Source organism: Sminthopsis crassicaudata, chromosome 4 (genome assembly GCF_048593235.1).
Source record: "Sminthopsis crassicaudata isolate SCR6 chromosome 4, ASM4859323v1, whole genome shotgun sequence".
Lineage (NCBI taxonomy): Eukaryota > Metazoa > Chordata > Mammalia > Dasyuromorphia > Dasyuridae > Sminthopsis > Sminthopsis crassicaudata.
In genome coordinates this window covers 53,163,655-53,176,697 of record NC_133620.1, presented here as the reverse complement: position 1 = coordinate 53,176,697, position 13,043 = coordinate 53,163,655, and the positions used below count along the sequence as shown (strand labels likewise).

Sequence of the window (13,043 nt, the reverse complement as noted above, 5' to 3'; positions counted from 1 at the left end):
CTCACTTAAATCCAACTCACTCAAAAATCATGATGTTCCTTCATGACGTCATTGGTCCTCTTGGAGAATGAAGGACAAACAACAATGTAAAATAAGCTCTGTATAGGATAAATAGGATATAATTAAGAGGGATTGAGGAAAGCACCCAGTAAGAGATGAGATTTTAGTTGAAACATAAAGGAAGTTAGGAAAGGCAGTTGTTTAGACTGAAAATAATTAAAAACCAGACAGTGATCAATTGATCAAATTATTTTTCAGAGATATGATTTTTATCACTCTGCATTATTAGTGACTTGACCCATCTCATGTAAATAGTCTCACCTTAGGCTCATTATGCCTTACTTGTGAGAAGATATTGGTAGAAGAAGGCAAATAACTGGAACTAGAAACATCCAGTCAAGGATGAAGGATTACAATTACAATTACAATGGAGATCAAATTTAGACAAAAATGAAGGACACTATGAAGAAATATAAGAAAAAATAAAAGCATGCAAATGGTAGAAGCAGGTCATTGAGTAGTGGCAGAATGATCTAGTGAGCAGAAGACTGTCTGAGTGTGGGTTCAAATCCTATTTTAGCCAGTAACAAGTATGACTCTAAGTTACTTCACCTTGATAGGTCTGCTTTTCCATCTGTAAAGTGGGAGAATAATACTTGTCTCATCTAGCTCACAGAATCAAGAGGATTGGATGACATAGATATAGAAGCACTTTGAAAAGTAGAAATTGCTCTGCAGTGGTAAAGTGGCATCATTATTCATAGGAGCTATATAAGATATTGGCATATAAATTACAAAATCATCAGAATTAGAAAGGACCTCAGAAGTTTTCTAGTCCAAACTATATCTGAAAAAGAATCCCCTTCATAAGAATACAAATAAATAATTCTCTGATATTTATTTCAAAATCTCTCATGAGAGAGAACCTGTCTCCAGGGAAGTAGCTCCAATTATCAGGAAGTTCTTCCTTACATTCATCTGAAATTTACTTCTCTACTCTTCCCACCATTCCTCTCACTATACTCGGGGCAAACAGAACAACTTTGATCTCTCTTGCACATAAAATCTCCAATAACAATACTACTAAAAATTTACATAACAATTTAAGGTTTGCAAGGAATTTTACTATATGATTTTATCCTTAAAAGAGTCTCATGGGATGCTATTCAGTCTTCACTTTTGAAAAGGAACAATGGCATCATGGGGGTGATATCTTCCTCACCCATGGCTGTTATGAGTCAGGACACTGTGAGACTTATTTGATGGATTGGATTTAAAAAGTGAGGAAGAGTCAGTCTCACTCTCTCTTCCAGAATCATTAAAGGCCAGAAAGACCAGATTTCTTAACTATATATGTAACTAAGGAAGTATGGACTGGACCAGATCCTTGGTATAGTATATTGGTTTGAAATTCATGCATACTGGTGGATATTTCACCATATTGTGTTGTATGACCCTAAGAAAGTCACATGATCTTTGCTTCAATTTCCTTGTCAGATGGGGAAAATTATAGCACCCAGAACCCAAGATTGTTGTAAGGATCTTATGAGATAATAATTGTAACTTGCTTAGAAAAGTAGGTATTAAATAATACCTTCTGGATGCTAGTCATGATATAGTGATATGATATATTTTTGGATAGATAGGTGGCACAGTGGATAGAGAATGGGATCTGGTGTCAGGAAGACTTAAGTTCAAATCAAATGTCAGACTTAATAGCTTAATAGCTATGTGTGATTAATAGCTGTGTGATCCTGGGCAAGTCATTTAACTCTGCCTAAGTTACTCATCTATAAAATGAGCTGGAGAAGGAAATGGCAAATCATTCCAGTACCCAATGGATTTATGAAGAGTCAGATATGACTGAAATGACCTAACAGCATGATATATTTATGAGTGCTCAATATCTATTGGGAGATAGCACAGTGCAGGGCAAAGAGGGTTGAATTTTTTAGCAGAGAAACTGGGTTCAAGTTCTGTCACTTTCTCTTAAAATATATTTTATCTTGGGCAAGTCATTTAGCTATTTATTATATGATTCTGCTTCTACCTACCATTCTAAAATGAAAGGCCATTTCTCAAGCTCTTTCCTGAGCTCAAAATCTATGACCTTATTGTTGGAGCAAGTGGAACCATTGGCTTTGGGCATCATAGGCAAATGCTCCCTGTTAGACTCCTATCTATTTCCAAATTAAGGTATTATCTCTGGTCTCTCTGCCTTACACAAGAATCTGTGAGCTAATTATCTTACTAAAATTGATGACTCCCCCTAGTGGGGCACAGACATATGAACCTAAAATAAGTTCTATACCTTAAGGGACACAAACAAGTTAATTTCACCAGCCACCAGCCAAATTCTCTTGTCCTAAGCAGGACTCCTGACATCATGCAAAAAGCCAAAATGAGGCAAAGCAGTGACAGCTTTGCATCTTGAAGTCTTGCCACGCACTAAACACCACAAATGTACTCCAGACTTAGGGTCAGGCCACTAGACAGACTAATCCCAGCAAGTCAGGAAGTCAGATATACAGAAATAATTAACAGCAATGGGGTTGTGCCAAAACAGATTCTCCTCTGGTACAAGAGACCACTGAAAGCCTAAGGGTTTCTAAAAACCTTCCACTCACTTACTCTCCCGGTAAAAAACAGCCTGTAATACAAAATAATCTTTATTTTCTCCTTGCCCAAAGAAAAGATGCTGGACCAGATCTCCATTGCCTCAAGAGGACTTATATGCCACTTTAAAAAATGGAGATAGTGAGGAGAAAGTTATTCTCTGACTCTCAATTAATAATGGTATTGAAGGCAGTGGTACCTATCCAGTTTGGATAGCATCACCAGCAGCCAGATAAGGAGGGAAATGTTGTTCCTTGGCTTGTGGACCAGAAAGCTCTGATGCAAATGGGGCCATTTGAGTTGACTCTCTCTTTCTCACCCATAACTATTATGAGTCAGGACATTGTGAGACATAGAGCTATTTGATGGATTGGCCTGAAACTCAGCCTTTTGGGCAAAGAGTGTATAAGCACTGTTCTAGTTGTGGCACAAGTAGGAAGCTCCTAAGATCTCAGGGAATCTTTTGTGAACTGCCTTTTTTTTTAACCAGGAGTTTACCAAGTTGATTATTAATTCAAGTTTTTATAGAGCTTTAACTACAAAATACTTTATAAACATATGCTCCTCAAAGAGCATTATGGTATGAAAGAATATCACTATTTTTATATAGAAGGAGATCTACTATGTTCTAGAAAATGCCATATTAACAGATAAATGCACATAAAACAAAATATACACAGTGAATAGGGGAAACTGACAAATGAGGAGATTGAGAAAGGTATCTCATTGAAGATAGTACTTGATATAAAAATTGAAGGGAGCTCAGAGCTCCAAGAGGCAAAGGGAAAAAGAGAGATCTTTTCATTGGGAACAGCTTATGTAAAATCATTGACTCAGTGATTTTATATATGAAATGCCATATATAGGGGACAATAAGTGGTTGGTACCAGGGATAGCTAGGTGAAGCAGTGGGTAGAGTACTGGGTTTGGAGTCAGGAAGATATGAGTTCAAATGTAGCCTTGGATACTTCCTGGCTGTGTGATTATGAACAAGTTGTTTAACTCTATTTACTTCAGTTTCCCCATTTATAAAATAAATTGGAGAAGGAAATGGTGAATCACTTCAGTATTTTCCCCAAGAAAATCCCAAATGGCATCATGAGGAGTTGGACTCCACTAAACAGTAACAAATAAATTTAGTTTGGCTGAAGTTTAGGGTAACTGAGGGAAGCTAATATGTAATCAATCTGGAAGAATAGACTAGTGAGAGCTAGATTAAGAAGAATTATAAATGTCAAACAGGGCATTTTTTTTTTTAACATAAAGGCAAAAAGGAGCCAATAAGATTTCTGGTTGCAAAAGAGTTATGTGACTCTGGCCAAGTCACTTAATTGCTTTGTGCCTCATTTTCCTTATCTGTAAAATGAGGCCATTGCATTGTTTAGAATTCTTAAGTCTTTCAAAAGTGTTCATTGTTTCTATATTGTTATAATAGTATATTATTTTCCTGATTCCGCTCACTTCACTCTGCATCAATTAACACAAATCTTCCCAAGTTTCTTTGAAATCATTCTTTTTATTATTTTTATAGTACAATCATATATATTTGCCATAGTTTTCTTACTTACTTTTTTTTTTGAGAAGGGTGAGAGGAAGATAAAAATACCTTTTAATTAAAAACCATTTTAAATGCATGGATTAGACTCCTTCCAATTCTAAATCTATCATCTATGCTCATTTGGTTTGACAGAGCAAAACATCTTAAAAATTATCCTTCAACCAGACACCTTGCTTGAACATGTCAAAATTCTACAAGCTTCCTTGAAAGAGGAAAAAATAGATGTAATATAATTTTGATCATTGACCTTCTGATTATAAATGTTGGCAGAGGCTTTAAAAATGATACGCTCTGATAAATGTGGAAATGTTTAGAAGAAATGCACATGTTTAACATATATTGGATTAATTGCTGTTTAGGGGAGGGAAAAGTGGAAAGGAAGGGAGAAAATTTTGGAAAACAAGTTTTGCAAGGGTGACTGTTGAAAACTATCTTTGCATGTATTTAAAAAAGAAAAGGTTATTATTATAAAAATAAATAAAAATGGTTTTCTCACCCAAGATGCTTGCCACCATTATGGAGATTGGCCAGTGCAGGAAGTATTCCCCAATGAAGAATTTCTGAGAGATCGTAAGTTCATTAATTTTGTTTTTAGACGTGTTGATTTCATCAATCCCTACAAGGGGCTAGACCCTTCTAAATTAAATCTAAGATTACTCAAAATAGTTTGACCTAGTTCTTAACACTGGAAAAGGCATGACCTATATAACATATGTGAAGTTAGATCATGTGAGGCAACAGTGTGAGAAGTATCAAGAGACAAGATTTGATGATGAATTGAGACAAAAAATAAGAAAATAAAAGGTAGACATTGTAAGAGAGATGGTTTGTTTTGTTTTGTTTTTTGCATTGCAGAAGTCAGAAAATTTTATGGGGAGGGGAGATAAACAGGGAACTAGGGTTGAAAGGTTGGGTAACAGTTGACTAAACAGAGTAGAAAGGAGGGTTTGCCAAATGAGTCAAATGACATGAGCAAAGTATTTTAGGAGGATTTAAAGCCCCAGAGACCTTAAAGAGTTTCTAATTGAAACCTCCTCATGTTAAGTCAAGAAACATTTATTAAGTACCTATTATGTACAAATATTGTATTAAATACTAGGGAAACAGAAAAACAAAACAGTTCCCTGTTCTCAGGGAGCTCACGTTGTAATGAAGAGTTACAATAAGAAAATGACATACAAACATGATATAGATGGGATTAAAAATGAAGATAATCTTGGAAGAAAAGTATTAGTTTCTTGAGGCTAGGGAATGGTATCCGTTTTGTCTCTGAATCTCCAATGAGGAAAAGCTTCTTGCAGAAGGTAGAATTTTATAGGTGAGAAAACTAAAGCTAAGGCTTGCCAAAGATTTTACATCTTGTAAATCGCTAAATTGGGATTGAAATACGGATCCCCTGATGAGGAACCAGAAATGTTTTCCACGATGCCATTAGACCTCTTAGTATAAAGGTAGGAATAAGCAAGAATCGTTTGGAGCAGTGGTCCTCAAACTTTTAAAATAGGGGGCCAGTTCACTGTCCCTCAGACTGTGGGAGGGCCGGACTAGAGTAAAACCAGAAACTGACACTGTCTCTGCCCCTCAGCCCATTTGCCATAACCTGGCGGGTGTGTAAAGGTCCTCAGCAGGCGCATCTTACCTGCAGCCGTAGTTCGAGAACCCCTGGTTTGGAGGATAGGCCAGAAAGTAGAACAGTTAAAATGGTGTATTAGGATCCTCCCCGGTAGAATATAAGTTTCTTGAGGCTAGGGAATGGTATCCATTTTGTCTCTGAATCTCCAATGAACAAAGTTTGGATTGAATTGGTTCACGAAACAGGAGAAATGGGAAATAAGATTGGAAAAGTATACTGAAATCCCAGATTGCAATCAGCGCCTTAAATGTCAGAAGTGGGATTTTGTATTGTGGTAACTAGGAGTCATTGATTTCTTTCTTTTTGGACAGGAGAATGAAAAGATAAAAACAGTACTTTGCAGTGATTAATGTATTCCTCCACCGAGACATTAAGAAAATAACCTCAGGGTCCAGTCAATACTCCCTCTCCAGGTTGTCGTGTTTCCCACTGTGAGGGAGCTGTGTCTAAGAGCATTTCGGCATTCGGTTCGCCAGCAGCTTATTTAAGATGTGATAGATGGTAAAAGCTTTCAGAAAATTACACGGGAAAAGAGTCTCTCTCTGCAAAAGCTAAAGGCTATTCTACTTTCCTACTGCTTTTAGAAATGGAAACACTTTGAGGGCAGGGGGTCGTTTTATTTGTTTGTTTGTTTTTGTTTTTGTCTCAGTAAAGAGTCCCAGCACAGTGCCAGGCGCATTACAAGTTTCTGCTCTTGGGGGGGAGGGGAGGGGAAACCCTTCTCTGGTCCTTTTCTCAATTAGGCCTCAAGTTCCTGTCCTGTGAATCTCGCAGGTGAAGCAGTTAGGCGATGTAAGTGATAAAACTCTCAGGAGGACTCGTAGCCTGCAGAAAGAAGGCTTGGGGAGGCAGTGAGGTGCAGTGGTGAGAACAGTGGCTTGGAAATCAGAGAATGCGGTTGCAATTCTCTTCACTTCAATTCTCTGGGCCCCGATTTCCCCCTCTGTAAAATGAAGAAGTTGGACTCCCAGCCTCGGTTCCCTGATCCTATGATTCAATCGCTCTTGGGAGAGCTTCATTTCTTCCTTTTCCCCTAAGTTCCTATCACAGGTCAAAACCCAGCTGCATCGAATGGGGAAATGCTAGAGTTAGAGAAAACAAACAAATAAATAAATAATCTTTTAAATCACAAAATAAAATAAAAACCACTTTTTTTTTTTTTCTTGGAGGTGGGGGAGATGCCACAGAATGAAAAGGCACTCAAAGCGTCTTGCCACAGCCTGATCCCTCCCCCCTCACTCCTGACCTATGCCGATGCGGTCACACATCGATTGCTCTCCCAGCTGATAGATTGTAGCACTGATGGAGTCCTCCGCGAACGTGTAAAGAGCTCAACTAGTTGGAGCAGAAAAGCCCAGCCCTGAACTGAAGCCAAGGGCCAGCAGCACCCGCCGCCGCCGCCGCCGCCGCAGCAGCAGCAGCAGGAGCAGCAGCAGAGGCGGCAGCACCAGCAGCATGCGCTCTGACTGTCACACACCAGCTGCCGCCGCCACAGCTGCCTGGAACACACTCTGAAGACTCTCCCGACCAGAGCCGGGCTCCTTCCTAATTAATCTCAGCGAGCGGACAGCCCTGTACTCTTAGCGGCTGCCAGGGAATGATGTCTGCTCTTCCCACACCAAGTTGAGGGAGTCCCGGTTTTGCCTGATAGCTGGGAGAAGCAGGACTATTGAGAAGAGGAAAGAAAGAGAGAGCAGAGAGAAAGATGAACTGAAGAGTAAACATGTATGGAAATTACTCTCACTTCATGAAGTTTCCTGCAGGCTTTGGCAGTAAGTATGGCACTTGGACTTGACTGGCTGGACCTTAGCGTGAAAGAATGAGAGGCCAGATGAAGGAGGAACGGTTTTTATTTTTATTTATTTATTAATTTTTGCTCTTAGCCTTCCAGAAAGGAATAATTCACTGGAATGATTAGAGCAAGTGTACACAGGTGTATAAGAAAGAAAGCTGAGGTAGGTGTATGGGTATGTGTGTGTGCATGTGTATGTGTAGAGAGACACAAGAGACAGAAAGAAAGAGAGGGGGGAGAGGAGGAGAGAGAGACACAGAGACAGAGAGAGATGGAAACAGACAGATAGACATAAACACACACAGAGAAACAGAGAGAGAGACAGACAGACAGAGAGAATATTTTTCATAGAGGTGAGATTGTGTAGTGTGTAGAAAAGATGAGTGGAAGAGTATTAATGTGAGCCAATATGTGTGAGAATGAGTACAGGTACAATAAGAGCATTTATGTGGAAGCTAGTGTGCATGGAAATAGAATAGTTCATAATAAAAGTATGATTACATTCCTCCTATACCACTTAACAGGAAGAAAAGCTATTGTCAAAGGCTTTGAAAATATTAGCTGCCATGGAAAGACTTGGTAACAATGATAGAGTTGTTTTCTGGAAAAGTACCATTTTTTACTCATCAGACTGAAGGGCTGGGTATATTCTGGAAAAATAACTTAGCATTGTATTTTCTTTCTTTCCTCTCCCATTTCTAAAAATCTTGGAATATCCTATCCTTCTGCCCCCTCCTCCATCATTATACCTGTCATTACTAGAATTTCTACAAGCAACTCTGTATGTGTGTGTGTATGTACACACATGTAAAAAATCTTATTTTTGTTAGGAATCATCAACTTGACTGATACAGTTTTTCTATCGAGGAGGTAGCAGCACAGGTATAATACTCCAAATGTTGGAGACATTCCAAGGCCTTTTGTTCTAGTCTGGAGAAGAGAAGGCTGAGGATAAGGATGAAGTGACAAGGGTCCTCAAATATTTGAAGTGCTGACACATGGAAGAGCACTCAATCTTGTTCACTTTGGCCCCAGAAGACAACCCTTAGAGCAAGGAAGGGAAGTCCAAGAGAGACAGATTTAGGCTTGATATGTGGAAAAACTTCCCAAACATTAGGACTGTTCCAAAGTGTAATGGGATGTTTCAGGTAGGAATGGGTTCCCCTTCACTTGAACTCTTCAAGCAAAGTCTGGGTGACCACTTGTCTGGCATATTATGGAGATAATTAATTTTTTTTCTGGGTACTGATTGCATTATGAGAGGTCCTTTTCAACTTCAAGATTTTGTGGAAGACTTTTTTTTTTTCCACAAAAGGATAATGGGTAGTTAGTTCAGTTAAAACCAGTTCTATTAGTGACAATTATCAAAATGGGTTGCTTAGCAGTATTTAGACCAGATTGTTGTCCTTCCTTCCTTCTTGAGGAGTTCTGATGGTATCAGGAAAGTGATGTCTTGACTTGCAAATGAATTGGATTCAAATGAGGCAGAACTGTGAAAGTCATCAGCCTTACTTTCTCTAGTCATCAGAGTCTAGTGGCAAGACATAGATCAAGATGACTGGCAATGGCAGGGGTACAATGGGACCTCAGGCTTTTTAAGCTGAGATCTTTCCCAGGTCTCAGTTTGTGAGGCAATACCCATTTAGTAATTATAGACTGGGTTAAGAATTGAGGCAAAAGATGGTCTAGTTTGCCTTCTTAAAAGAGTCTTTCTAGGGGGGAAAGATCCTCAGAATTTCTGTCCAGAACCATTTAGACCAAATAAATGACTTCTTGCCTAGAGTTTTCACTTCTAGGCTGAGCCAAGCAAGGCAGAGGTTTTTCTGAAGTCTCCAATGCAGATTCTCTGTACTTCCTTACTGGATAGCTAGCCAATTCATCCAGTTATCTGGATCTAGAAACTGCTGGTGATTCCTGGATGTTTCCTCTTGTCTTCCACCTTTAATAAGCAGGACATTTTCTCAAGTATTAGGATTTGCACCTAGTCCAAAAAGGGTAGTATAGGAGACCAGTCTTGGAACATAGGGCAAGAATGAAGGGTGAGTTGGATTGAGTGATGACTGGTGAAGCTTTATAGAACAAGTTGGAATCCAAATCTAGTCTTCAGTAAAACCCCGAGTGTGAAAAAACTTCTGAACCCCAAGGTCAGGGCCTATGTCATGGACACAGAATTGTAAATAGCTTTTTCTTTCTCTTGGAATGCATTTATGTGGCACCATTCTTTTCCAGGACCTTCTAAGTGTTTTACTTATATTAATTCATCAGTGCTAACACTCTTTTGAAGCAAAAAAATATTTTTTTTGTTATTTTGTCTACTGCTTGATAAAAAGGGAGGGTTATGTGTGAGATGAACTGACTTGGGGGGGACAAATTAAGATAAAAGAGAAATGAGAACTTGAATAAGATTTAGGTTGTGATATAATATAGACTTCATTTTAGGTATCCATCATAGTGCTTTGCATATAGTACGTGCTTAAGAAATGTTTGTTGTTGAATCAAACTGAATTTCTTTGACATTATCACATTAGGGTTCATTCACAACCACACCTTCTGTTCATTTGATGCCCCCCTCTAACTGCCCCAATAACAGATACAGTTCTGAAGAATTACAGATTTCATTTTCCCATCTAGAGATGTAAAAATTTAACCTTTAAATAATCCATCTTTTTCCCCTGTTAACCTTCCTATTCTTCTCTTGAGTCCTGTATTTGAAGACAAATCAAACTGAATTTCAGGGACTCTCTCCTAGATTCTGAACTTTTAGAGATTCCTTTTCTTTTAAAGATAGATCATCTCATTTTTTAGATTGAGAAAATATAAGTTAATAACTTTCCCAAGGTCACAGAGCTAGTTGGTGGCAGAACCCTTTCAAGTAAGAGCTTGAATCATGATCATTATGTTAATATTACATGAACTTAAAATACTCAAGGTTATGTTTTTCAGAGAGTATATGAAAGGAAGGCAGACCCATGTTCAACTCCAATAGCTGTGACATACCAATTGTGTGAACATGAGAAAGTTACTTAACCTCTTTGCACCCCACACAACTCTGAGATTATTGGTTCAATGGAGAAAGCATTCATACTTGAACTTTCTCAGAACAGTAAATTTGTAGATCTAGACCAAATCTGTGCACAAAATCGTAGGCTAATACATCCAGGGCAGGACATGACCTTACAGGACATCTAACCTAAATCTCTCATTTTAAAAATAAGGAAACACACTCAGATAGGAGAGATTACTTGTCCAAAGTCACAAAGGCGCTATCTACTGAAGACCTTTACTGACCTCAAAGCCAGTGATCTTTTCACTTTGTCCAACATTTAAAAAAATATGGAAATTAGAAATATTAATTTATAAATATGAAGTTGGATCATTTCCTGAAGAACAAATATAGCTGTTCTTGATAATAAAAACAAAATTTCCACAAATATAGCATTTACTTGATGATTGGGAAATTACTAATATTTAGTGATTATTGGTTCAGTGGTAAAGAGCATAAATTAACATGGGTATGGCAACATTACAAAACGGGGATGGGGAAGGGGAAAAGAGCATAAATGCAATGGGGTTGGAGTGGAGAGGGAGATCAGGGAGACAATTACTGATGGTGGTTAAATATTTTCCTCTCAAACTCAAATGAGAAGAACAATGAGGATTTTGAGTCAGTTCTGCTGATTGTCTACAACTGTATATTTGCATAAAACTGGAAATTAGTGCCAAAGCACAAGGTCTTCAGTATTTCAGACACAGATGCTTAGCTTCAGAGTGATGTGCACTGGTCTAGGGTTTGGGGGAAACAAGGAGGGATGAATGAAGGAAATGGCAAAACTAGGTTAGAGTTTCTCTGGAGCCTCAACCTCTTGTTGTTAACAAATTGCTCTCTTCCACACATATGAAATAAGCTGTGATTTATTTCCCCCTATTTTATAGATTGGCAAATCCAGGCACTTCAGACTACCATGACTCACTACAGGTTCTCTAGGGAATCATCAGCACTCTGGAAATAATGTTCAGGATTTATAAATGGGATCAGATTTGCAATTGTCCAAAACAACCAGTCAATTCTGTCAGTGGTGGTGGTGGTGGAGGAAATCAGTCATTAGATTGAAGCAAGCACTGACCTATTAGTTAAGGCAACATACTTAGTCTGGCTGCCTTAGGTAGAAAGAGCTGATCCAGACCACATCATTCCACCTTCATGTGTAATAGAGGCAACAGGAAACCTATTTCCTCCTCTCTTGGATATCAGCTGAATTTGGCAGCTACTTAGCTGAAGAATTATTGTCCCAGAGTGAGACAGTCTCTGCCTACGGTCTTAGATCCAGTCTCTGAGAGAATGGTAAAGAAAAATCCCTATTATCCCCTTAAGCAATTGCATAATACTCTGGGTGGAGAAGAGATTAAGAGGAAGGGGAGGCTTTCCTCCAAGGCTCCTGCAAGTGATTATAAGCATATTCTAGGAAACAGAAGGAAACCTTTATTATCTTCACTTATTTTAGCACCTAGGAATCCTGAGAGGGGCACACACTGTAACTTAGTCCTTTAATAAATCCACTTAACTTATACCTGACTTACTAGGTTGCTGACAGAGCCCACTCATTCCAACCCACAATTAATCAAAATAATCAAGATTGTGTGGTTGTGAAGACACAGCCTCTTCGTAGAGAATCTTGTCAATTTGCTTGGCTGCAGAGACAGTGATAATAACATCAATAATAACACAATGGGAGTTAGAAATAGAGAATGAAGCTGTGATTTTATTGACATGAGGAACTTTCAAATGAGGAAACTTTCCAGTGCAAACTACCACCTTGTTTAAAAGGTTTTGTGTAATAATTGTGATAATTGATATCTATACATAGTTTACATTTGCAAAACATTTTATATATATTATATCACCAGAGACTTGAAACAAATCTATGATGTAGGTGCCACAGGTTTTTTAAAATCACATTTTATAGAACAATCGATAAGAATTTATTAATTGCTAGGATTTCTGCTAAGGTTGATGTAAAGTCAAAAATGAAACAGTTCATGCCCACAAAAGTCTTTGCATTCTATAACAGAAGACATGTGAACATGTAAATAAATACATGTAAATAAAGAGATTTAATTTTATTTATCAGCATCGCTACACTGGCAGGAAAAATGCCTCATATAAGGAGTTAATATTCAAACTGAGCTTTGAAAAAAACCAGAGATTTTTGAGAGGTCCAGATGAGGAAGGAATGCATTCTAGGCAAGAGGCCATGAAATATCTCATGTGATTTACATGAGTGTATCTGTGCAAAGGCACAGAGATGGGAAACTGAGTCTGAGAGATATTAAAAGAAAGGTACTGTGTAAAGAGGAAGTTTATTCATGGCCCTTATGATCTATGAGGCTCTCACTCTGCTGACCCTATTTCAATGAAGAAATCTCCCCTGCTCCTCCAAGAAGTA

At 38.3% G+C, this 13,043-nt stretch overlaps 1 protein-coding gene across 1 annotated transcript in view; it reads left to right on the top strand.

Annotated features, from left to right (window-relative positions):
- Positions 1-7,043: 7,043 nt before the first annotated feature.
- The window catches only part of RXRG (retinoid X receptor gamma), an 86,353-nt gene continuing 80,353 nt past the window's right edge, over positions 7,044-13,043 (top strand). Inside the window, 1 exon segment of the mRNA XM_074266480.1 lies at positions 7,044-7,579. Coding sequence (XP_074122581.1) covers positions 7,531-7,579 — 49 coding nt within the window. The 5' untranslated portion in view covers positions 7,044-7,530.